Source organism: Festucalex cinctus, chromosome 14 (genome assembly GCF_051991245.1).
Source record: "Festucalex cinctus isolate MCC-2025b chromosome 14, RoL_Fcin_1.0, whole genome shotgun sequence".
Classification (NCBI taxonomy): Eukaryota; Metazoa; Chordata; class Actinopteri; order Syngnathiformes; family Syngnathidae; genus Festucalex; species Festucalex cinctus.
The window spans coordinates 3,778,473-3,804,294 of record NC_135424.1 but is presented as its reverse complement, the minus strand read 5'-3'; the positions used below and the strand labels follow the sequence as shown (position 1 = coordinate 3,804,294).

The 25,822-nt window shown below is 42.7% G+C and overlaps 3 protein-coding genes and 1 long non-coding RNA gene across 12 annotated transcripts in view; 3 read left to right on the top strand and 1 right to left on the bottom strand.

The window, feature by feature from the left end:
- Positions 1 to 948, bottom strand: part of phactr2 (phosphatase and actin regulator 2) — a 31,233-nt gene extending 30,285 nt beyond the window's left edge. Inside the window, exon 1 of the mRNA XM_077494534.1 lies at positions 301 to 948. The gene's annotated coding sequence lies outside the window, so the exon portion shown is untranslated. The remainder of the gene's footprint in view (positions 1 to 300) is intronic.
- LOC144000856 (pleckstrin homology domain-containing family A member 1-like) lies at positions 139 to 18,738 on the top strand. 9 transcript variants are annotated; one of them, XM_077494546.1, is made up of 14 exons: positions 142 to 425; positions 5,270 to 5,489; positions 5,971 to 6,027; positions 6,506 to 6,551; positions 9,089 to 9,186; positions 9,575 to 9,706; positions 10,366 to 10,509; positions 10,669 to 10,737; positions 11,151 to 11,215; positions 11,307 to 11,370; positions 11,485 to 11,574; positions 12,647 to 12,720; positions 13,301 to 13,375; positions 15,390 to 15,739. In XM_077494546.1, exons 2-14 carry the CDS (start codon positions 5,349 to 5,351, stop codon positions 15,394 to 15,396), a joined length of 1,062 nt encoding a protein of 353 aa, XP_077350672.1. In that variant the 5' UTR covers positions 142 to 425; positions 5,270 to 5,348; the 3' UTR covers positions 15,397 to 15,739. The 9 variants fall into 9 exon arrangements, with proteins under 9 accessions (XP_077350670.1, XP_077350668.1, XP_077350672.1 ...); XM_077494550.1 differs by lacking the exons at positions 142 to 425; positions 15,390 to 15,739 and adding exons at positions 4,734 to 4,780; positions 15,748 to 16,134; XM_077494544.1 differs by lacking the exon at positions 15,390 to 15,739 and having other exon boundaries at positions 139 to 425; positions 13,301 to 13,992.
- Positions 18,739 to 19,170: 432 nt separating this feature from the next.
- Positions 19,171 to 20,938, top strand: LOC144001264 (uncharacterized). The gene is made up of 2 exons (XR_013278421.1): positions 19,171 to 19,270; positions 19,354 to 20,938. It is a non-coding gene; the product is annotated as an uncharacterized LOC144001264 (long non-coding RNA).
- A 928-nt stretch (positions 20,939 to 21,866) lies between these two features.
- LOC144001263 (serine protease HTRA1A-like) overlaps positions 21,867 to 25,822 on the top strand; it is a 35,014-nt gene continuing 31,058 nt past the window's right edge. Inside the window, exon 1 of the mRNA XM_077495442.1 lies at positions 21,867 to 22,409. Within this exon, the coding sequence (XP_077351568.1) occupies positions 21,959 to 22,409 (451 nt within the window). The 5' untranslated portion in view covers positions 21,867 to 21,958. The remainder of the gene's footprint in view (positions 22,410 to 25,822) is intronic.

Here is a 25,822-nt window from a genome sequence, read left to right as displayed (position 1 = left end):
CAACTCCACGTCAAAAGAGTAGCTGCAACATTAAAGGTAATAAATAATGCGACCGCCAGATGTCGCCACATCGCTACTCTAGACAAGCCGTTCCTCATCAGACCAAACATTTAAAAACGTTACCACCACTCACTCTGGCCGTTTAAAAAAATACAAATAACGTAAAAGTTCTTGGCATATAATGTATTTTACAGCGAACCGGAGCGAAAAACCACCCCCGTCTTTTAATCGAGGTACTGACGTCATCGTTCCGAAAAGCCAGTTGCACTCCAGCTTTTAGCTCAGAGTTGACCATCCCACCTCTCCTGTCTCCTCTCCGCCTCGCTGGTTGCGGTGCTCCGTGTTGCTGGCTGCGAGATGGGCTGAGGCGGAGAAGGGCGACCTCCCAGCAACAGCCAGGCGGTAACCAAGGGCATACATTGCAGGTAGGTACGGTGGCGAACCTGTGGAAGTAGCCGACTCGGCGTTGAATGGAGCTGCGTGTGTTGAATTCTACTCGGGGAATCTGGTTCGTTGCTGCGAACGCCTCGTAGCGGCGCTCGCCAGCGTTAGCTTGACCGGGTTAATGTGTAAAATTCACTTCTAGACACTATTATGTATTTTTTAAATTAGTGTTACAAGATTTTGTAGTGTTTGTGATGTAGGAATGTCATTGTTTTTTTTTCGGGAGCAATAGCAGGCTTGCCGTTTCTCCCGGTTAACTTCAGGCACTTGCTGCTAAAATGTGTGCTAACTAGCTCGTTGGGCTAACCCAGGTCATAGTCGGTGTCACCGGCAGCTTATTCGCGGGGTACGGTGAGGTACAAACCGGGTGGTAGACGGAGCCCAGTGGGGCCAAACGGCCGACTTCGGGCAGGGAGGCCGAAGCCTGTCAAACCAACTCGGACCAAGGTATTTCTTCTTTCGGAGGCACATGTGACCATGGCCGTGTTAGGAAAGTTGACCTTTGACCCATTCAAAGCACCTGCACCCTTTTCGCTGTCATTAAGGCTCCAACACTTTCGACACCGTTAAATTCGTATCTCAAATTAAGTTGTACCCATTGGAATGAATATAAATTCTATTAATGCGTTCCAAAGCCATCAAAAAACCCTGTAAATAAAGAAAAAATGGCAGTTGATTGTAAATACAAAAGCATTATAAAGATTTTATTGTATTTAACTGTAATATGTTGATAATAGGTACATTCGGACCCGGTTCCGCCATCCCTCGTGACCTATTTTTTGTGTGATCACATCACGCCAGTTCTGAATTCCTCTCAGAAAATGCATTCTGACATATTTTTTGCATCTATTTTTAGATGTGACATACGGGTGGAATCCCTTATATCACGTCATTTTCGATTTAATGATTTTCACAAATTACGTGGATGTTTCTTGTAGGCAGACATGGCAGGATAACTCCAACTATCTTTTACACAATGTTTTGAAAGGTAGCCTGCCTTTAAATATATATATATATTTTTATCTCATCATCATGTAATTTTTAGGTAATCATTCAGAATTTTCCAAGCTAGTGTTTTCATTGTGCACATTTCAGTGTTCACCCGTTCCTTTTCCAGTCACCTGACCGTGTCGATTGCCTAAAAACTGATCACGAGCCATTCTTTTCTTTTGAGTTTGAAAGAAGGGGTGATTTTTGCCCGCCTTCTGAATTCTTTCAAATATCAATCATTCATCCATTCATTATCCATACATACCTTACCTAATTCTTAACATATTGACATTTTAACAGATTTTTCTTCAAGATCTCATTTGTCTTGCTGATAGAAAATTTTTAATTGTTCTTTTGACAGCCCCAGAAAAGATCATGCATGAATATTAGCTTAGCATCGCCATAGGCATATAGGTTAACAAGAGTGGGTGATATGTTCTTATTCATAGCTATAGCCGTTGAATGGAGCGAGCTCTCGCCATGTAGGATCTGCACGTCTCTCAAACATGCTATTTTTGGGACAGAATACAGTTGCTTTTTTGTCCATAAGCCCTTGTCTAATGGCATCCAATTGGAATGGAGGTGAAAAAGAAAGCACTGTAATATCATGTCTCAGGAGAGCAAGCAGCTGCATGTCATTACCCCTCCAGCCCCCACCCCAGGCACCAGCAAGGTAAATTTGGAGCAACTTTTCAAGCAGTTTCAGGTTAGTTTATATGTATTCATAAGTATTTTTTACTTTATTGGGAATTTTGAGATAATACATTTGGATGTTATGAGACCATATAAGTCTTTTGGCCTTTTCCTCTTTCTGAAAAATCCCTCATATTCATTTTTGATAGCCGTATTTTGATACTACAGTATCACATGATGTAGACGAGTGGTTTGACATGTACAAAAGCACAGGTGGATGCACCGTATTTTCAATGAAATAGTTTTAGTTCTGTCTCGCCGTGTTGCTGAATACATTATGAAAAGCCATAAAAACAGAAATAAAAACTAAGTGATTGAAATGAAAATTAATAATATTAAATAAATAAATAAAAAACTAGTTGACTATACCATGTTGTTGAGGCTATTACATGGCAAAAACCAGTCATTTTGAGCACCCTACCAAACTTGTGTTAACATTTAATTTGAGCTGCCTTGCTCAAAGACAGCAGTGCCCCTCTCTTGTAACCGTTTGGCCTGCAGATGCTGACAAAGCCAACTGCCTGCTGCCCCACGAGAAACGCGCAAGCTCGCATGCTCCACAGCAGCTGTTCCTTACAACAGGGGCTCGAGATGACCGTCTAAATGAAAATACTGTATTGACTCTGATGATGGTGCCGAGGTGCCCAGCTGGCCCGTGCTCATTTTTTTAATTTTTTTTTATGACCCTGCGTGACCAGTTGGCCGCCACGTGACGCCGGACACAAAAGCCCCGGCGTAGCAAATGTTGGCTTTCTGTCCAAGCAGCCTCCCCGCCACCCCCACAAGAACACCTCCCTCCTCTTTCCTTGTAACCTTCTGCTTTTGGATTTCATGCCATGCTTGATAAACAGAAGGCCCACTTCTCCATATAAACTACTCATGCAGAGTTATTCGGCTTTAAAATTCAGGATGAACCTGAAATTCACAATAAACCCTTTGAGGTGAACTTAATTTGACCTCTAAACTTTTGGATGTACTCATACATGTCAACTGTAAAGTGTTTTAGTATTTTTGCGCAACTGGCTGTTGCCTGGTAAAGAGAAAATTCACAACAGATGTTCGATCCACAACTCGACCAATATATTTCCTGGTTCACTTAGAAGAAGTGATCCCTAGCCCATCTTGAAATTTCATCTGAAAGCCACAACTTTTGGTCAGTAGTTTTGCTGCTTACTTAGGGGCAAAAACAACTACCACGGACTTTTCTGACAACTCAACCTGCACTCAGCACCTCATTTGCAGGCTCTGCTTAACAGAAGCATCTCTCACAGTCACGCAACAATCGGCGCTTGTTTCCGCTCTTAAATGGTTATCTTCTCCCGATTCTGTGTGTGTGTGACCATTCAAGTCCACGTCACGGCTAACTGAGATGCTCTCAGCGCTCTAGACTCCGTGCTGCACAACAACCGGGCCTTTTGTTGTCCCCGCCCGCCCGCACAGAGCTCGTAATGCGGCGGAGAAAGAGCGTCTTTATCTGCGGTTCGTTCCGAGAAGCCATCTCTCCCGCCGAGTCTAGCAACTTAAACAGGCTGAAGTCGCAGTATGCTTACAGTAACGCTACGCCCACCCACAAAGGACTTTACGTTAACACGTGGTGTCATACAGAGACCCTCCTAACTGAGACTTCATTATTTATCCCTGTCAAATTATTTCATTTCTCAGTAGAGTCGATATTTCAGACAGCAAAAAGCATAGGGCACACTCACAGGGGCAGTTTTCCTCTTCCAATACAATCTGATTCCAATCCACAGGATGATTAACAGGCTTATCCAGAGCTTGCTGATGAGCTGATCATATATCAGCTGTGTTGGAGAAGGGAAACACGCAAAACCTGCAGGACTCCGTCCCGCGAGGACCGAGTATGCCCACCCCTGCTGTACATGGATGTCTGTACAGTCAAGATGTCTCAGCTCCTCTCAGAGGATAAATACATGATTCTGAGTTTTATTTAAATGTCCTGTGCACTGTTTGTGCTCAAATATCAGTTGCTTATGCATTTTGCATTAGCATAAAGGTAGCAGACGAGAGGCTATGGGGTTGCGTTAAATATGCAACATGTAATGGAAGTGCAGCTTCATGTCAAGTGAGTTGAGTTGATTTCCCTGCCACCATAACCGTCCTTGTGTTTCAAGTGAAAGCAAAAAAATCGTCCCAATGACAGCTCGTACCTCGAAAAACCCGTAATTGGGGTCAAGACGAGGGCAATGTTGTAAGATGATTTTAAAATGGTTTGGTTCTATATTTATAGCTTAAGATATGAACAAAGGCAATTCTAAACATTTTGCAGGCGTGTCAGTTACTAATGTTTTTTCGCGCCAGGGCTCGGTCCCGAACCTCCCGGAATTGCGTGTTTTACTTTTTACTGTGTTGTACTGAACAGCCAGACCAGAGACGCGTGTTGTGCTTTCTTACGTCGCGTTACGTTACGTTTGCCATCATTCATTGGTATATTTCTTTTGGTTGAGGGAGATGTACTTTTATACAGAAAGTAGGTCAGACTTCAAATCGTGCAATTTTTATGGCCTTCCACTGTATACACTAATTTAGTTTGCTTTAGTGCGATGTCGAATTCATGTGTGTGTCATATGTCTGCAGGTTAAATCGTGCTCGCTGCTCCACCTCGGCTGCCGCAGGGGTTAATTCACTCGCCAAGGTTTTTTATTTTTATTTTTATTTTTTTATTTTTTTTTTGTCATCATCGTCGTCTTTCTCCTTTTCGAGTGGGCACTCGGCTTTAGGAGAGAGGGGGAGGAGATTGAGTGGGCCGGCCGGAGGCTTGCCAAATCAGATGAGAGCGCAGTTGGGAGGGGATAGTGAGAATGAAAAAAAAAAGAGAGAGAGATAGAAGGGGAGTGGAAAAAAGCAGAAAGAAAGACCAAGCCAGGGTGGGTGGAGGAGATGGAATAGAATGTGACAGAGAGTGTGTGCGCGTGTGTGTTACTGGGGAAGAAAAACGGACGTGCAGGGTAAAAAAAAAAAGAGGGGGGGCAGAAAGTGGGAGGGGCGTGTTTTGTTTTGGGTCACGTGATCTTCTCAGCACACTGAGCTTGCGCTGTCAATCACAGCAAAAATACTGTGTGGTGTAGCCAAGACAAGGGCAATTCCTCACCCTCATTTTTTTTTCTCCCTTTCTTCCACCCAGGAGTTCTTGTTTTGCCTACTTCTCCCCTCCTCCTCCGCTTTTTCGGCCCGAGCAGGCCAGGGAATGTCCCGGCGGCGCCATGCCTTACGTGGACCGGCAGAACCGCATCTGTGGCTTCCTGGACATCGAGGAGCACGAGAGCAGCGGCAAGTTCCTGCGCCGCTACTTCATCCTGGACACGCAGCAGGGCAGCCTGGTGTGGTTCATGGACAACCCGCAGGTAACGGCGGGGCGGGGGGAAGCTAACGCTAGCTTAGCACGTAGCACCAGGGCTGTATCCGAGGCACGCCCTCCCTTACGCTATCAGTTGTTATCAGGCCCCATAGAAGCATCGGTAGACTGCGAGGCGACAGTGTTTTACGAGCAAGTCAGTGCATCAGTTAAGTCGAGAGAGGCAAACGGCTCGACCTCGCCGTCGCCGCCACGTTTGCGACCCGACGTCGTCGTCACTACCCATATTAGCGTGGCTGCGTGTGTAAGTGCTCAGTTGTTGCATGAACTATTCATAGATGGTGTAGCACCGGAGAAAGTTTAAATAATTCACTGTCCTTTCTTTTTATAGAATGGAAAGGCGTACATTTTTAATGAGGTTAATGTCACAATCCCAGAACTTTGGTGCCATAAAAAGAAGCCCGCAATCCACCACCTTTTCATTGATGAAGATTTATCTATTACTGATGTTTCTCATCATTTTCCCACAGAATCTTCCAGTCGGCGCGGACTGTGTCGGCTCCCTGAAGCTCACATACATTTCTAAGGTAAGCCAAAGCATCTTGTATGACGCTGACTCGAGACAGCAGGGTGACCTAGTTGGTCTGTCTTGCATACATTTTCTCTCGGCACTCTGTCTCCCTACTTCATTTCAAAGATTAGCATGTCATATTCATTGAAAATCTTTATTGTCCATAGGTGTGAATGTGATTGCAAATGATTGTTGCGCTACATGTACAAGTGACTAGTGAGCAATCGCAGGGTGTTGTCAGTTTTCGGCCAAAGTAAGGCTCCAGCTGACCAAAATCAGCAGTGTAGAAAATGATGAATGGATCATTGTCTATATGTACCCTACGATTGGCTGGTGACCTTTTCAGGGCCCGTCTCTTGCTCAGTCAGCTGGGATAGACTCCAGCTTGATCGTGACCCTCAGAAGGATGCATAGATGGACACTTAACATGAGATTTTGTCAAGTAGGATTTGACTTTTGAGAATCAGACAATGACAAGTTTTGTTCTGTTACAGGTCAGCGATGCCACTAAGTTGAGGCCGAAGGCAGAGTTCTGTTTTGGTAAGAAAGTTCCTATTCTTACACGTTTGAGGTCTGTAATAAATTGCTGAAATGATTTTGGACGAGGGTCAAGTAACACAAGGGCATCGAGAGTGTGTATAGTTGACACATTGATGCAGAAGTGGCCACGCAGCAGCTGAGTTGTTGGTTAGCTTTGGCAGATTATTGCCATTAACACATTATTGTCAGGCCATGACCACATAAACTTGAAAAGAAAACTAATTGTAAAGCATTTGCTTGTACATACAAATATGTTGTTGTTGTTTTTTAGACACAGGGCAAAATATAAACGTTAATGTAGTTCAATCTGAACTAGTTTGTAATTTGTAATTTGAAGAAGAATCTGACATCAACTATTTCAGATAGACTTGAGTAATGTGAATAACTCACCATTAGAATAACCCAAAAATACCCAAAAGTCTGGCATTTTGAGTTCCATTTGTGCATTTCTGGCACCCTCTAGTGGTTGGTTTATTAATGCAATTTTAATTTTCATTAGGGATGTTTTGGCCTTCTATGTTTACAATCTATGCTAATTGTCAGATGAAGGGGAACCTAATTTGGTTGTGAAGCGATCAATGTGTGCTTGCATTAGCAAGTAAGCGCCTCAATATTGTTATTAGAGATTGTAGGTGGTTTTAAACCACCTACAATAAACCACTGGTTTATATGTATTGCTGTTATGTACAAAAGCACAATATTGTGATCTTTTTTAAATATCGCCAACCCCTCCCAAGATTGTAATAATTATTGTATCGTGACCTTCATATCGTGATGTTTGCATATCGTTACATCCCTACTGAGCAGATGTGGCGATGCTAAATTTCCAAGAATCAGTTTTCGTCATTGTGTTTGGGCAGAACTTGGCAGCAAAGTTAGATGACTCACCATGAAACAACAAAACGCTAATAACGCAGCTCCACAAGGTCAAAGCGTGACTAAACATCTTGTGAATGAAGAAGGTCCCGTCCATAAGAAATTCTTAACTTAACTTCATTGCCTTAATTGTGCATACTGGCGATATCAGAAGCCAGGGAGAAATCATCATTAAGCCATCCTTTTGGTCTTCACTAAAACACAAAACAGTTTGCGTCAGCCTCTAGTTCGAGTCCCTGTTATTGTTTATCATCCTCCTTTTTCAAATGCTTCAATCACAGGAAATGCTCGTCTGTGACAAGAAGTTGACGTGTGGGGATGCGTGTGTGCGCGTGTGAGCTTCACTGAGCTTCTGACAGGATGTCGCCGCTCAAATCGGAACCTGATTCACAGATGTCAAGAGGTTATTTTTAAGCGGCCTGTTTGTAGGCCACATGTTTTTGCATACATCAATGGATCCCGCCACTCCGCCTTTTTCCTGCGTACGCCCCAGCAGCGATGCCAAACAAGCGGTGCCTGCCCACGTAATGTAAGGCAGACGAGAGGTCACGCTCACAGGTGGCTTTTAACAAAACAAAACCAAAAAAAAAGAGAGAGAGAGAGAAACCGAACCGGACAGTGTGCCATTGTATCTGGTGCTGACGCACCATCCGCGCGCCGGCGGGGGCCAACGTTTCCCAGCACACGTTTCAGTCTGCGGCGTTGAGTCACACCGGGATACTCCCACATCTGTCCGGGGAGCGCTTCACATCCACGGGGCGACAGAGTGCAGCTCGGTTCACACGATTATTTACGGCAAAGTGGGGGAAAAGTGGAAGAGCGAGGTCGCGCTCGTGCACAATTACCTGACCAGATGTTGACACAGACGCCGCATTTAGAAGAAAGTGAAGGTTTCACTGCGCACATCCTCAGCGCTTATGGAAATGGATAACCCGAGACAGGATGTCCTAAATACTATGCTCCCGGAGCTAATCACCATCTGACCTAAAAATACTGTAGAGATTGTAAAAAGGCGTTTCAGTATTTTATTTGAAGTCATTTTTTTTTTTATTCTTCTTCCTTTGTCATGCTGAGAAATGAGTAGGCGGTTGCAGAAAGAAGCTGAATTGTGCAAACTCACGCACAAATAGGCAAAAAAAAAAAAACTTCCGTGTTCACTTTTTTAGAGAACATCTTGGTGAGATATGCTCAAACAATAATCTTATTTGTCAGTGACTATTTTGGAGGGCAGTAAAAATGAACTTGAGGTTGTACAATTTCAACAAATTGACCTAAGACTATGTGAAAGTTAAGTTTGAATGCCAAACGTAAATATACCTCACGGGTGTCATGACTTTTTCTTTTCTTTTCTTTTTTTTTTTTTTCAAACACCAATTCCAAAAGCCTCGACAAGAAATTTTAAGATACACCAGAAATTATGTGACCACTTATTTACATTTTACCGTGGCGTCTGTGGTCAACTCATTTTCATTTTCCAATCATGACGTGAAAGTGGCTCTGAATCTTCACCATGCCGAGCTGTAAACTCACTAGCAGAGAAATCCACTCATCTTTTAAAATCCAAAACAAACAGACATAGTTAGTTCTTCTGTACTTGTAAGCAATCAGACTTCAATACCAACTCTCACGCTTCGCGCTACTTTTGTGTTTGGCTTCATTAGTCATCAATGCTGGGATGAGGAAGGTCTTCCTGCAGGCCAACGATCAGCAGGACCTGGTGGACTGGGTCAACGCGCTCAATAAAGCCACCAAGATCACGGTGAGGCTAACAAAGACGATCACGTAACGTGCGCTTCCTTTCTTTCACTTTGGATGAACCGCTTTCTTTTTTTTTTTTTTTCTTTTTTTTTCTGTCAAGTCACTTGAAGAAGGAAATGCCCTTTTTCTTGAGGGGACTGAGATGATAAAAGTGGATGTGAGTGAGTGAGCATGACTAACAGGATGCTGTAAAGTTGTTGAGTCGAGTCCAGGGATACAGTAAAAGGCTGTTTGCTTTGTCCGCCGTGATGCTTAACATCCCAGCACGATATTAATAAAACATATCGAGATTCTCCATGTGCAGATGTTCGTTTGCGCAATTTTTTGCAACTTTTAATTCAAGGAAAAGGGTGTTTTTCATCATGGGGGTGTGTCTGTGTTTTCCCCAGGTTCCAAAAGCCACCGACGGTCAGCAGAATTCCGAGAACCACAAGTCTTTGCTGGATAACGTGGGACCCAAGAAACAAGTGTCCTATAAAACAGAGATTATAGGAGGGGTTCCCATCGTGACCCAGACGCAGGTAAACAAACTCAAGCCAGAAAACGGCTTTTGTGTGGCGACATTGATCTTTACAATTGGGAAAACCCAAGTTGACCGTGTTCAACTTTTTATGAATAAACCAATGAGTCAGTTTTTCTTGATGACTCATTTTTAACAGCTAGTGGAACATTTAATGAATCTAATATGACAATACTCTCAGTCAAGCGTGTCTGCCAAAAGTTGAAAAATCTTGTGGCAATGCTATTCCACTCCAATACTGTAGGAGGCATTAATATAGGGCCAGTTATTTATTTTTTATTTATTTTTTTCTCTTTCTATGGAGGGGGGAAAAAAGTGCAGGGCAAGCAATGTTTTTTCATGGTCCAATCATGTTGATTGAATTTCTTGTTACTGCTAAGGAAACCCACTCACTAAGTTATGTTACTGTACTCCAGTCCAGTCCAGTGACATTGTCCATCATAAAAGGGTGCAACTTCGGGATAGAAAATGAATTGCTGGGTGGACTTGTGGATCGCACTTCTTCCTCACAGCTCTGGAGTTCTCGGTTCAAATCTCATGGTGCATACACGTTAGGTTCATAAAAGTCAGCTGGGATAGGGTCAGCTCAGCCGTGACCCCTAAAGAGCACAAATGTCACTTTTTGCGACTAGCTCACACAGTTTTCCTCAACCTTTCCAGCATGAAGGTGGCGACGGGACGGAACGAGCGGAGCAGCGCGAGGCCATGCATCGCTCGCACAGCCAGCTGCCCTACTTCCTGGGCAGGCCGACCCAGGACCACACGGTCATCAAGTCGGGCTACTGCGTCAAGCAAGGTGCCGTGGTGAGTTTGAGGTTTTTTGTTGTTGTTGTTGTTTTTTGTTTTGTTCTTTCAAATTGGTTGTGTTCCTACTGAAATATGTGAGTAAATAGTGTAAAGCAAAATGCAAACAGCAATGTTGATATTTTGTATAACTAACTACTTAATTTTCCTCTTCACCAGATGAGGAACTGGAAACGGCGATATTTTCTCCTGGAGGAAAACTTCATGAGCTACTTCAAGTCAGATCTGGTAAATTGGCTCTTGAGTTACAACATGCTCTTTAGGAATCTTGTGGGTTTTTTTGGGGGTTTTTTTTTGTCTCTGACACTTGCGGATTAGAATCAGCTCCGCAGTGCGAGGCAGGCAAAAAAAACGTCAAGCACACAGCGCTGTGTCCTGGCATGTTTTATCTGCAGTCAGAAGAATTTCATCGGCCTCCTTTCACATGTCCTGTCACGCCTCGGGCCCCTCCGTCCTCCCTTGTCAGCTTAAGCCGCTCACAGACACACGCACACACAGTCATTGTGATGAGATAACACAAGGCCCCCGAGGACACAGACTCTCTGTCTGCTGCAAGACAGTCTCATTATCAGCCTGAGGTTTCAGAACAATGCGCTCGCAAATGAAACCATTCGCCCCATTTACCGTTCTGCCACCTACAGGAGAAAGAGCCGCTGAGGATGATCCCGCTGAAGGAAGTTCACAAAGTGCAGGAGTGCAAACAGAGGTATGGAGCAAGTGTACTTCTTCTTCCTTGTCTTCTTGATTGGGACACAGTAAAGATGTGACATCTTTATCTGTCTTTTTTTGGGTTGTAGTGACAATATGATGCGTGACAATCTGTTTGAGGTCGTCACCACGTCAAGGACATTTTATATACAGGTAATGTATAGAATACAGGTATTGATGCCATGCCCCTCTCAATCGGGATATGTTTTTGTTTGTGGCTTACACTTTTACTTTTACATTCACACTTTATGAAACTTGATCTCCTAGGCCGACAGTCCAGAGGAGATGCACAGCTGGATCAAGGCGGTCTCTGGGGCCATCGTGGCCCAGCGTGGGCCCGGGAGGTCCGCTGCCACAGTACGTGTCACTCACGCCGCAAAACATCATCGTTAGTTTGACTTGAAGGGACGCCAAACGCCACTGACTCACAACTCGGCCTCCACAAAGTCGGAAGCCGCATTTCCGATAACCGCTAGAGTTCAGATCGGCTCGCTAATTCCCCCCCAGTATTGTGATTATTTTTTCCAAGGGCAATTGATCCACTATCATGTATTTTAACAAACACAAGCAATAAATTATTTTTTGATTATATTATTATTTTTAAGTTAGGCTCACGCTAAAATGTAGGCAAATTAATCATGGATTAATATGAAAGACGCTTGCATTCACTTTGGCCGCTTCACAAAATTCTACCAAGCAAGCGTGTCTTAAACATGAATCAGTCAGATTACAACAATGCAAACAAATCTGTGGCTTTATCACCTCAACTTTAAGCGCTGAACTTATCTGCTATATAATTTTCGAATTATATTTTTTTATATTCATTTTTAATTTCACTTTTAGTCATTTATTCATTTATTTTTAATTTTGGCAGTTTTGGTCCTCCATAGTTTTCTGACCAGCTTCTGTATATTCAAAAAAGCCAGCACCAGCGACTCCTCTGCTAAAATGACTCTTTAGAAAGAGAACAAAGTTGTCAAGTTCAAAATTCGCGAGTAGGTGAGTGCGGCAAAGTCCCGTTTGACAGTGTCAATAAAGAGCAAAAATAATGCTGGAAAAATGAATGAGCATGCAGTGGTTGTAATGACTTGTGACTGACCCCCGAGACGTCCCTCACCGCATGCCACATGACTTCAACTTAAATAATCAAGACGAAGGAGGCTCGTGTCACCAGCGGAGACGCTCGCTCTCTTTCCCACTTCCATTTTGTCGTTTTGTTTCCACACGTGCGCCAGACCCGGCGACACAGCTGTTCCCTCCACCTCCCGCCTCGGCCACCTGTTGTCTTCCTGTCTCTCTCTCTCTATATCTCTCTCTCTCTCTCTCTCTCTCTCTCTCTCTCTCGCATCGTTTTCGTCCCCCTTCTCCTTCTTCCCCTCGGGCAGACGGCCCATCTGCGCTAACCCTGCTTTGCGCTGTGTTGTTGCAGATGCGGCAGGCCAGACGGCTGTCGAACCCCTGTATACAGAGGTATACGTCTCGAATTGGGGAGTGCAGCAGCACGTACGTCAGCTCGTCTAATTAAAACAAAACAAACAAACAAACAAAAAACAACCTCCCCACCCTTGCAACACGTTTTGATTTTATTGTAACGCTGTTTTCTACTCACTGGCCGGCCCCGCCTCCTCCAGAGCAGATCAGATCTCATCACGACGCATCTGACGCCCCCCCCCCCCCCCCCCCCCCCCCACACCTTTCTAAATAAACCCAACCACACCCTGAATATGGCTGATAACCCAACAAGCGCTCCTCTTCTTCCCTTCACCCTTTCCTGCTGCCTCTTTCATGCTCCTCGCTTTACGTTTGGTCACGCACGCTTGCTGGCTGAGTTGACTTGGCCACAAGCATGGCGCAAATGTGCAGCAGAAGAAGTCAATACATGATCTAACCCAAGCCCGGATCAACTTGCCTCCCTCCCCGCCTCTTTTGACTCGCCATGATTGGCTGAAAAAAAGAATGCCGACACACGCCACCGCGCACTTGCAACGTGAACGTGATTCTAACTGTTCTCCGTGAGTCTTTCACATCCTCTCTCTCTCTGTCTCTTCCCCTCCTCCTTCGTTGCCCTCTGTTCTCTCTGCAGCCTGCTGCAGCTGTGCACCTGTCTTAGATGTGTGACTTCCTGCTTGTGTCTCCTCATCCCTCCTGTCCGAAGCCTGTATGTCTTTTTTTTTTTTTCCTCCCGCCCATCCTTTTCCCCGAAACGCAAAAGTGCCGTTTCCCCTCGTCGCACGTTGCCTTCCTCATCACTAATTGTGTACTAACATCATGAGTGCTGCACATGTGTTTAATTTGTATACAAGGGTCCTTGGTGTACGGCGGTTGCCACTTATGATGTTTTGAGATTAAGAATAAGAATATGCCTGAACCGGCACTGTCTATTTGTGATTATGTTTCTATGGTTACCGTGTTCCCTCGCTTTAACGTGGTTTACTTTTCGCAGTCTCGCTGTTTCGTGGATGTATTTATTTTTTTTGTACAATTTTGGATACATTGGGGTTTTTTTAACAGTATTTTATCAAATTTATGAAGGTTCGAACATTGAGAAAAATGTGAGAAAATATAAATGCCTCTGAGAAACGTCTATAAACTGGTGAGGAGCTTTAGAGCCTTAAAACATTTATAATAAATGTAAAACATTTGGCGGGTATGTTTTGGAGCCTAACCCCAGCGGAAAACGAGGGAACACTGTATTTCATAGTTGGTATCATTATACTGTATTATTTGAAGCATTTAAGAAAATAATACTTCTTTGTAGCTTTTTTTTTTTTTTTTCCAATATAACATCTAACGTTAAATTTTACATTTTCTGGCCTTTATATCTTATTCAAGCTATTCTTCTTTGCAGGCGTGCAAAAAGTGTACAGCACTAAAATAAAAATAAAATAAAAATAATAATCACTGACCACTTAAAGAAAGAATCCCCATAGGAAATAATATAAAGTGACTTAATTCATTTCCGGCTCAAATTTGCCACCATAAAACCTTTTATTCACAGTTTCTAACTAACATTTTCACATTCCTAACTGCCATAGAGAAGTTTACTGTAAACTAAAACTGAATACAGTATAATTACTCTCATTATAGAATACTCTACATAACCTACTGGTGTTTGAGTGTTGTGTTGACTATTAATCCCACCCTTTCCTACCTCCTAATAAGTTTCATTTTAGATTTTACGGCTTTCATCACAAATGCATGATGCAGTGACTTTGGCAAGTGTCAGTATTCTGTACTTAAATGTAAGCACAAGTTCTCAAACTCAGTTGGAAATAGAGCTGGGTGATTTTTTTTTTCTTTAATATTGTGATTATGGTTTACTTTGCGATTTTTCTCAAGTTCCTTACACATTTTTTTTTTAGCAAACAAAATTGGGCTGCACAATTTTGGAACATCGTGCGATATGCAATATAGTTGCTGAATATAGCTATCGATATTATTGTGATATTTAACATGTACCAAAAAAATAAATATTTTTAATCTCTAATGAAAGAATTCCATTTTTTTTTCATGCAGCAAAATAATCAAACTCAATATATTTTTAGTTAATTAATTGTAATTACCTTGTGATAATGTTCAACTATTGGATGGCGGTGCACATTTTAGTTAAGCAGCTGACTGGTCAAATTAAGATAAAAGCATAAAATTCCATATGAAACTTGCATGTCTTTGCGATATGCATATTACATGAGCCAATAATTGTGATATATATATTAGTCCAACCCTAAAATAAAAAGCAATAAATTAATCTGCTCTACAACTTTGTTGGTCTCATGAAAGAATGAGGGGATAAAAAACGTGCACTGAACTGGACACGCAGCAGGGCAGCTGAAACAGTATAAATAAATGAAATAAAATATACAAAAAGCCTACTGAGCGAAATGAAGATGTTTGTTTATTAAAAACTGATTTACATATCAATAACATCCTTGATGGAGATAATAATCTAAATAGTTTAGCGACATATCCGCACGGCATTTATGTGAATTGCTGAATTGTCCCACCGTCTCTTCTGACAACCATCAAAATGTCACTCATGCGCAGGCGCACGTTCCTTTTCCCGCCCGCGTATTTACATGTGACACTTTCGCGTTTGTGTAAACAGCATTTGCCCAACTGCTCGCTGCTGCCGCCTGGCTCCGCCCTCTGACGTGTGTGCTGTATGTTTCCAGAGACTGAAATCTGAGAGCGACAAGCTGCTGAGCACCGAGGCCTCCTAAGGCTTCCTCCTCCTTCTCCTCCTTCTCGTTCCACCTCAGCAACATGTCCCGACTACCAAACTAAAAACCCGCTGACTCTGCACCCCTTCCACTACCTCCTCCTCCTCTTCTTCTGCTACTACTACTTGTGCTACTTCCACCATCTTCACTCTAACAATGCTCCGTCCTTCAGCCTGCAGCACCAACACTGCTAAACCCTCATCCGAGCCTCACAGGCTGGTCTCGTTTTTTAACACCTTTTTTTTTAAAAATTCCGATTAACACGCGTTATTTTATTTCATTTCCTGTTGGTTTCGATTGTGTTCTGCAGGAGCACAGCGGCCGCTCCACATTCTACCGCAGCCCCGCGGGCCCCCCCGTCCCTCGCTCGCCCGTATCCGCCACGCCACCCCGCCAGCCCGATTGGGGCGACGCCAGCGCCGGCGACGGCGGCGTTGTCGTCGTCGCGTGCGGCCCACGCTCGCAGCCTGGCGTGGGACAGCGAGCACTTCATGAGCCTGCTGCCGCGGCCCGCTCGCAGCCGCACGCCGGCCCGCCTCTCCCTGCAGGAGACCCGCCTGGCAAAGTGAGCCCCGGCGGCGCCGAGGAGTCGCCGTGGCGCCGGCGCAGCGCCATGGAGCCGCACGTGCCCGAGCCGCCCTTGGACCTGGACGACGCCGACCTGCCGGTGAGCGAGGTCTGAGCGGGCCTTTTTTTTTTTCTTTTTTTTTTTAAATAAACAACAAAACGGCCGACGTGACGAAGAAGCTTTTCCGTGGAGACGAGGCTGCCGTCGCTGAACTTATAAGCTCCTCCCCTTTTTATCGGTGCTGTCGGTGCTAAAACACACACACACACAAAAAGTCGGGTCATCCTCTGAACTTGTGTGCCAAAGATGACCCAGTCTCCACCTGCAGTCCACCTGCTCATACTGTGGCGTATTTATTTGACAAGCTAAATGACGATGGACCCTTTCACTGTGATGTCAGACCACTTCAGCCATTTCCTCGACTTGCCTTTTATATCTGCTACGTTTATTCACTAATGCTGTCATCATGAAAGGTTAAAAAAAATATAGATATATAACTAAAATAAGCGCGAGACAGTGTGTAAAAACACACCTGCTGTTTTCATCCATTGCCGTGATTGGTCAAAACCAAAGTTTGGTAGGGGTGCACAAGTTGCTGCATTGCCCAATCAGCTTGAAGTATTGTACTCAATGTCCCGTCTTTTGCCGAGCAAATCGTATTGGAACATTTGGCTCGTGCCAGGTTATGTCTGCAGCAGGTGAAGGGAAAGTATACCTGCTCTACCTGCTCCGTTTTTTTTTTTTGTTTGTTTGTTTTTTTTTTAAACCCAGCCTACCGAGCATTTGTTATAATATATATTGGATTAATTTAGCCTAAAATTGGGTTTTATTTTTTAATCATTTATCATTTAATAATTGGTTTGTTGTTTAATTGTAACTAGTTTTTAAAATATTAAAATCTATTTAAAAAAAACTTTTGCTTATACATTTATTTTACTAAATAACTCCATATTACATTTTAGTTAAATTAATTCTTAAAAAAAAAAAAAAAGAAGTACATCAGTCCATCCATTTTCCAAGCTACTTATCTAATATTAGAATAAACTGTTTCTATTTACTGTCCGCACGCATTTTATTTATTTTATTTTTTTATTTTTTTATTTTACCTCCGACTACTAGTTACATGGTCGTCCTCTTCATTTTAAAATTCAATTGTGGCTAGTGTTGGTACGATACCAATACTGGTATCGGGAGAGGCCTCGATACTGCATTAAAACAGTGGTATCGGCATCGGCAAGTGCTAACAAGTAACATGCCGATACCATTATTTCTGACACTAATACTGTATAGGTATAGGACTTTGGATGCAGCATCTTGTGTCTTGCTTGTGCACGACATTCACTGATGTGTGACACATTCACTTGGCCCTTGAAGGCTCTGAACCAATGGCAGCGCAGCTTTTTCATGTTTCCTTGATATCGGCATCAGCCGATACTGCAAAAGTGGGTATCGGAATTAGTATCGGGGCCCCAAAAAAAATGTGCGAGTTAATTGGAGCGTCAAAGGCTCATAGCTGACAACTAAAGCACTCACTCACTTCTTTTTTTTTTTTTTTTTTAGCCTTCTGAACACCCTTAAAAACATAATTGAGGCACGATTTTAAGTCATGAATTTGTTAGCGTCTCCTCACATTAGTGAATAGAGGTAACAGAAGTGAGTGTAACTCAGGAGGGGGGGATTCAAATTGGTCTGGCGTCATTGTGAAACAGGGTCTTATTGTCTGTAAGGATTTGGAGGCAGCGTTGAGCTTCACGCAAATGCGCCGCTTTGACCACTAAGTGCCAAGAATAAAAGGGAGCGTTGAGGGATCACAAAAAATAAATAAATAAATAAAAAAACAGAAGACTGAACTTGTCTCTCAAATGGACTGAGTATGAATAAGCTGTGTGGTTCTTACACTCTCTTAACACTGGATTGAACACGTTTTTTTTTGTTGTTGTTGTTGTCCCAGTGTCACTCTCAAGCTCGCCGTTTTACTTTTTCATGCGTAGAGCCCGGACAGTTTTAGGACTACCTGCAACTATGTCTAATAGCACGATTGCCTAAGTCATTTTTCAGCATTTCAACATGACTTAGGCTATTAAGCTATGAGGTTAACAATATTAATAAGTGTGTTGTTGCTTAACGTGCGTGTGTTTGTGTGTATTTCAGCAGCCATATTTGATTTTTTTTTTTTTTCCAGCAGTTCTTTGAGCTCAATTAGCCTCACCTCTTAACATGTTTTGTTGTATTCATTAAAAACATGTTTTAAATAGATAAATTAATCTTATACATGTCAACGACTCCACACAGGGATGGGCAAATAATCGATCAATTGCGCGGTATTTTTGTTTAATCACATCTTTAAAACCATTGAGGAAAATGGAGTGCTCAGCTCTTGGTTCATTCTTAACTAGTTTGCTATGCTGCCTAAAGAAGCACAACGCGTCGATTAATTGGCCCATTTCTAGATTATGTTCATCTAGAGCTGTTGTGTGCGTGTGTTTCCAGATTAGAGGTGTGTGATTTTATTTTCCGTTCCTTTTTGTACATATACAGTATACGGTGTAGTACACGTAGGCTTCGTTGGCAATGTGTTACTGTAGCAGATCCTCTCTAATATACAATATTCAACGTTCAAACTTGATTCCTTTCACATCCCAAGCTATGTTAGCCTCCATTCCAGTCTGGTGTCATTGCTTTGGATTTTCTCTATTTATTATGTGGACGAAATAAACACAGTGAAAATATGCAGTTGAGTGCTGAATATTTATTCAGTGTGGGGGTTCAACTCTGTGCGGTGTTGGAGGGTGGCTTGGCTTGCATGGGAGAAGTGCCACTCAACTGGGCTCCGTCTGCCCTCTTGTGGTTGGACAACAACATTCACTCGAGTGCAACATTTTTTTTTCCCCAGCATTTTTTTTTTAACTACAAATTATATAAGATATCACTTTGATTTAACCTATTGATTTAATGTAACGTTTAGCGGTTATGTATTGTATTGAAATTCATATAGTCTGAGATTTCTTTAAAATGTGTCATTGGTGTAACTAATGCATTTTAATATACATATTTTATGCTACTCTACCTCTTTCCTGCGCTGTCAAAAAAAAACAGCTTGTATTTTTTGGGGATAAAACTCATTTAAATTTGGACAACTTTACAATATAAGAGGCGGATATGCCACGGAAGAGGCGGGACTTCCGTGTTTTTGCACACGCGCTTTGATTCCGGTTCCGGGTTGCGATTGTGTGCCGCCTTCCAACACTCGTGTCTTTTGAATGAGGTGAGATTTGTTTGTTAGACGTTCTGGATGATCACCTGGCCCACACTTTAGTGGACATTTTGTAGTTTCTGTTCTCACTGCAGGTTTCACGTGGAGGCCCAAAGACACTCATGTGGGCTTCACGCGTGCATTAATTAAAGCCCTGCCTGCCGTTTCCAACCGGGAGACATCATCGCGAGGCGCCCATCCCTGCCCTGGCCTCGGGTGTTGCTTACATTCTGCACGCATGAGGTCCTTTTCATCCGTCTGCCTCGTCTGCTCGCCATTTGCGGTCCCGCTGACGTCTTGCTCCTAAATGAGTGACTTCTCGACTACTGATCACTTCAAAGAAGATGATTCATGTTTATAGCATGGTTAGGTACACATGCCTGGCTAAAGATTAATTGCTCACGTTTGATTGACACTGTCAGGGAGGTATTAATTTGGCCTTAAAAAAAAAAGTGACTAGTAATAAATCTAGCAACTTTTTTTTTTTTTTTTTGTAGACTCTGAGACTCCCTCTGGAGCAGGAGATGTTCACCTCTCCGGTTCCAGACTGCAAATGAATGGTGCTTTTGTGAAGCACCCTCCAAAAGGGGGTGTGGTTACCTAGCCTCCCCTCCGGGGAGATGAGAAGTGGCAGTAAAACAGGCCAAAAACCAGATGTCGGGGAGTAAAGCAGGGGAATGGACTAATTGCATGCTAGATGTGAGATGATATAAATAAGTCACAAGTTGAGATTTTAAACATTTAAATTTACGCTGGTAGGGCATACCATCGACCCAGAGCTCAAACTTGCGGAGTCCAAAACAACCCCATTTGGGTCAAGATTTGGACCGACCCACTAATGAATTGATTTGACCCAAATCAATTTTGGGGGGTAAAATTGACCCAAGTTAGTGGGTATATCCAATTTATAACCCAGCAGTTTTAAGGGTGCACAATTGGGTCCAAAATGACCCAATTTTGGTCAAAAATTGGACCGACCCACCACAATTAACTCATTCACTGCCGTTGACGGAAAAATATGTCAAATGATGCATTTTTTTGCTGGGCTGGCAGTGAATGTGTTAACAAGCCCGAGCTGGGGCAAATTGACCCAAATAGTGAGTCGGTCCATTCTTTGACCAAAATTGGGCTGTTTTTGACCCAGCAGTTTTAAAGGGTGCGCAAAGGGAAAGTTGCTTTTAATTCTTTGAATATATCTGTAATAAAATGTGTTTGATTCCACACTTGAGTGGGCACGCTCGCTGTCCAGAGGCCCAACTGTTTGTGTTCAAACAATTAAAAAGTCACTTTTCCATTTTCATCAATTGTCAATCAAATAGAATTATTTCAAAACAACACATAGGCCACTTTTACAAGCGTTAAGCCTTCCACACATAACGAATGCCATTTGTCCTTCCCCCGACTGTTGTAATTGAGTCACGACTGGCATCCATGCAAACAGGCCTAATGAGGATCAAGAAGCGGTGGAAAGTGCAAGTCTTAATTTACGGCTTTACAGAAGAACTCGGCGCTCGGATTAAGGCGCCCCATATATTTCTCCCACAAGAGGCCGTAAACTGAGCACGAGGAGCGGTTTGATCAAGTGACACAGTTTTTTACCAGGCCTGATGTCCAGTAAACACTAAAGGCAATCAATCTGGACTCATTAAACGCCTCGTGGTACAAGGCAACTGACTGTGACTTGAGTACCTGCAGTTTATTTTCCCATTTAATATAGTGTGTGAGAGACACTTGAGACAAAAAAAAAAAAGTATAAAATGAGAGAAACACATTTTTAAGAGCCTTGTGTGTGCGCTAATATTTTTACCCCTTTTGGCCGGAAATTATCCAGTTGACGTCAAACATTGGAAAGAAAATATTAAAGATGTAATTTAAATAAAATGTACAGACTGAAATTGTAAAAACGTAAATCTAAGAATATAAACGCAAAATATATTGAATAAATAATAGATTGACTAAATGATAAATACACAAAATAATTGTCTCAGAGGTGACAAATAGCGTCAGTTTAGATTGTTAATATGCTTCTATTATCATTAAGACTGTTCTTTGTTATTGTGATTGATTTGTGAACGGCTAAAAAAAAAAAAGAAACCAAACCGAAGCTAACTTCATTAGCGCTGCTGTCCTGACGTCATCGGCGACAATCCTTTTTTTTTTTTTTTTCACTCTTCTGTATCATGCTCTTATAATTTTAAGTTTATTTACGTTTTTGCAATCAATCGTTTTTACAGTCCATAAATTTTGTTATTTTGAACAATTGTAAACGGACAATTTCTGGACAATTCTGTAGCGTGACGTCATCTGCATGCGACCCCGATACAATCTTAATGTAGCCCGATCACAATTAATACAGGAATTAAATTAATAATATAAAATAAAAATGTACACCGACACCGTCATTATGACGAGGACACCAAAAGCCCTTTTGAAGTTCAATTCCTGATCCAAAATGAAAACGTTGGTTGGCTTGAATGCGTCACGCAGGCTCGGCCAATCAGAAGCCTTGTTATGGTGCCGAGAGAGAGAGAAAGAGAGAGAGAGAGAGAAAATGGCAGTGAGCCAACAGAGCGTAAACTCAGCTGGAGTTTCTTTTCTCCCTCCTCAGTCCTCCTCAGCTCTCATCCGGCAACACTGCAAGCGCAGCACACCAAGTGGACTTTTTAAAGAAAGTTTTCACCTTCAAGTCCAAATCCAATCATGTTTTGGTGCCTGTGCGCTATCCTGGCTTTGGCGGCCGACGCGCAAAGCTCCGGCCGCTTCGTGGTGGGCTGCCCGGCGCGTTGCGACAAGTCCATGTGCCCCCGACCTCCGTCCGGCGACTGCCCGGCGGGACAGACCCTCGACGCGTGCCAGTGCTGCCCGGTGTGCGCGTCCGGCGAGGGCGAGGCGTGCAGCGGCAGCGGCAAGCTCGGCGACCCGGTGTGCGGAGAGGGCCTGGAGTGCTCGGTGTCCGGCGGCGTGGGCTACACGGCCACCGTGCGCCGGAGGAGCAAGACGGGCATTTGCGCGTGCAAAGCCGCGGAGCCCGTTTGCGGCAGCGACGGAGTGTCGTACCGGAACATCTGCGAGCTGAAGAGGGTCAGTCGCCGGGCGCAGAAGCTCCAGCAGCCGCCGGTCATCTTCATTCAACGCGGAGCCTGCGGGAAAGGTAAATGCGGATGGGGTAACATATGGCCCGCGGGCCACATTCGGCCCGCTCTGTTCTTGAGTCCGGCCCACCGAGCGTTTGGATTGTTTAAATGATTTTTTGTAAATACAAGTAAAAACAAGGCTTTTTAAGCACAAATAATTGGTTAATTATAATTAGTTTGTATTTACATAAATGAAAATTTGACATAGTCTGTAGATTATTTATAAATAATACAAATTAAAAAAATCAAATATTTCTATAAAATACACAGTAAAAAAAAAAGAATAAATTAATTCAAATTAAATTGAATTTTACTTTAAGAAAATATCTTTCCACAAAATATGCATATTATGAATACATTTATCATAAATATCAAAATTCAGATAATGAACATACATTGTCATATTAAAATATATTTTTTTTACACAAAGTAAATTAAAAAAGAATCTAAAATATGCAAAATATTGTTTTACTTCATTGGTCAATTAAGTAATACTTATATTACAAATGAGAATGGATTATTCTTTTATTCTTAAATTACAGTTTAACAATATTAAAACTAGAGAAAAAAAATCCAAATGATCAAGCCCATTAAAATAATAATATTAATCTAACACTAAAGTTCATGACTGGTACACTCAGATTCAATGTAATTTATCATTTATTTCTTATAAAATACTTAAAAAAATGTTAAGATGAAAATTCAGTGAATGTTTGAATGTTTTTGGATGAATATTGTGCACACAAAATGAAAGGATGCCTGGTGGTCATGGAATTCTACCAACATGCATTTTTCTTAAAAATGTAAAACGTGCAGCCTTTGTGCGTTTTGTGACATTATCGCCAGGTATTGCACAATTAATAAGATCCAATACAAATGCAAAAAAACTAAAATGTACATTTTTACCAAGATAAAAAGAAAAGCTAGCTGGTGCACTACCACAAGGTATGCGTTCAATTAAACCATCTACAGCATTTTTTTTTTGTGTATTGAAATCTAACAAAACATAATCCTATCGTAATTAATACATTACTTGTATCAGAGCTCATTAGACTGTGCAGGCTTAGTCACATAATGCAAAAATACAACAACAGCCTGGCAAACCCCGCTCAGATATCATCAGGGTGACGTCCCGCCGTGTCATTTCCCTTCTTTAAAAAAACAACAACACAAAAGTCTGCCGAGCGTGACCTCATAAATGGACGTTTGTGGTTGCAAGCGGAGTCAGTGCCAGCTTGTCGCGGTTACAACAACAAGCTCGCCATTCTCTTGTGTGTTGTCGCACATGTTCTTTCAACTTTTGGACGGCGTGGATGATGAAGTCATGATGTGAAGCTCGACGCGGGGCACGTTCACCACCAGGCGCTCATGTGGACGTCGTCGGCTCGATCGAAAACACAATTACCTGAGCCGGGACGAATGTTATTCCATGTAAAATGGTGGAGCTGCACTCTGTTTAGGATGTCATGTGAGAGGCATTTAAGACTCATCAAGGTATCCCTAAACTTAACTTGGCTTCCTCATCGACAGAGGAACTTCCGAGTTGGCCGCAACTTCCACAGTACAGTCAGATATTTATTAATATTCAGCCTGACTCGCACCGAGCTGCTTTCTTGTCATACGGGGGAGCAGACTGTGAAAATCTCTGCTCATGTTTGTTTCCTTTGCTGGAATTAAGGTCGCTATAGTCGCCTTAGCCGCCAGAGCCGCTAAATATAGCAACCAAATCGCTAATACTGTGCTATTGCTAATTAGCTCCTCTCCATTCGCAGCCGGGTTGATCACGGAAACGACGCACGTCAGCCATCGTTGATGGAGAAATATTGAATTGAATTCAATTGGATTTGGTTTGATGCTACCAAACAGGTTGTGTATAGTTAAATTGATCCGTTCAAAAGAATCAATCGAGTGGCATCTTGACTTTATGGACTCTATATTTGTAGTTAGCTCATGCTAGAGCCGCTTGTTTGGGAATTAGCTCGACTGCATCAAAGCCTTCTCTATGCTCTGGCATAAAAAACAACAACAAAAAAACGTATAAATACGTCTTTGGGACACTTAAAACATTTAAAATATGACGTATTTATACGTTTTTGGGAGCTAATGAGTTAATTGACTGAATAGTCAATAGATTAATCGATTCTAAAAATATTCTCTAGTGACATCACTAAAGGCGGCGCTTGCTATCAAAAAGTGGAAGAATCCCTCCACTAGAGTGCTTTCACTAAACCACCCTGACATTTCTTCGACAAACTCGAGTCACTCTCGACTCGATGCGCGAAGCAGGCGCACTCGAATGGCGACCATCCAACACCTGCTCTCTCCCACAGCGCCCGAGGCAGCCAAGCTGGGGCGGCCAGTCGCCGCTCTCCTTCCAGTCTGCGTCTCCTTCTCAAAGCTCCGCCGCTGCCCTCAAACCGTAAATCACCCTCAGCAGTCACATGACGGAACGTCTGCCTTTGATCGGAAGCCGCCGGCCCTCCTCGGGCAGACGGCACGGAGAGAAAAAAAAACAAAAACACAAAATTAGCAACCCGTCGTTTCGGGGGAAGAAGCCCGACGCGCACTTCAAAAAGGGCGTGCGGTCGGAGCGGCCCGTCGTTTTGTTTGTCGCGAGCGAGCGAGAGGAACGCGAACCGTCTCGCAGGCCAGCCTGTGGCGAGGGCCGCTGGGTCGTGCGAAGCTCCTGCAGCGAGAATTTCCACATCTGCAGTGAAACGTGGACGGTTTTGTTTGGCAGTGCGAGGAAAACGCGGTTGCTGTTGTTCCCTCTCTGGAGAGTTTCATGTTGAAAGGAAGTTTTAAAGCAACGCAGGACCGTTTAGTCCAGGGGTGTCAAACTCGTATTAGCTCAGGGGACGCATGGAGGAAAATATATTACTAACCGAATCGGTAAGATAACGGTATATAACTTAAAAACAATTGCCGTCAATTATACGCAGATTTTCTTTTAGATTTTTTGGGTGAATCCTAAATTACGGAGCTCAACTGTCATCTATTGTGATGTCATTTTAAGTCGACACCAAGTTGCAAAATGTGTTTTTAAAGGTACTAATTGTACGTGAAAAATAATGAAAGTATCAAATTAATATCAACTTTTTATTGCTATAATGGGCTAAATAAGTGAAGTATCCCTTTAAAAAAAAAAAACCCACAAATGCAAATGGAACGCGGCAACACTGTGCCTGTATGAGTTCTGGATGTATTAAATCTACCTGTTTTGCATATATATATATATATATATATATATATATATATATATATATATATATATATATATATATATATATATAGTTCCCAGAATGCATTGTGTGGCGCAGTTAATGAAGTTATAAGGACGTCAATTCTTGTCATATGTATTTGTGTTACTAGTAATTGAATTTGTGTCGTATTTAACACGTTTATGTTGGTCTATGGTTTAAAAAAACCA

What these genes read in the sequence shown, in the direction of transcription:
- LOC144000856 (XM_077494550.1), top strand. Translation starts at nt 5,349, where the DNA reads ATGCCTTACGTGGACCGGCAGAACCGCATCTGTGGCTTCCTGGACATC. An exon ending in CAAGGACATTTTATATACAG is followed by an intron (nt 11,371 to 11,484) that starts GTAATGTATAGA and finishes TTGATCTCCTAG; the next exon opens with GCCGACAGTCCAGAGGAGAT. An exon ending in CCGGGAGGTCCGCTGCCACA is followed by an intron (nt 11,575 to 12,646) that starts GTACGTGTCACT and finishes GTGTTGTTGCAG; the next exon opens with ATGCGGCAGGCCAGACGGCT.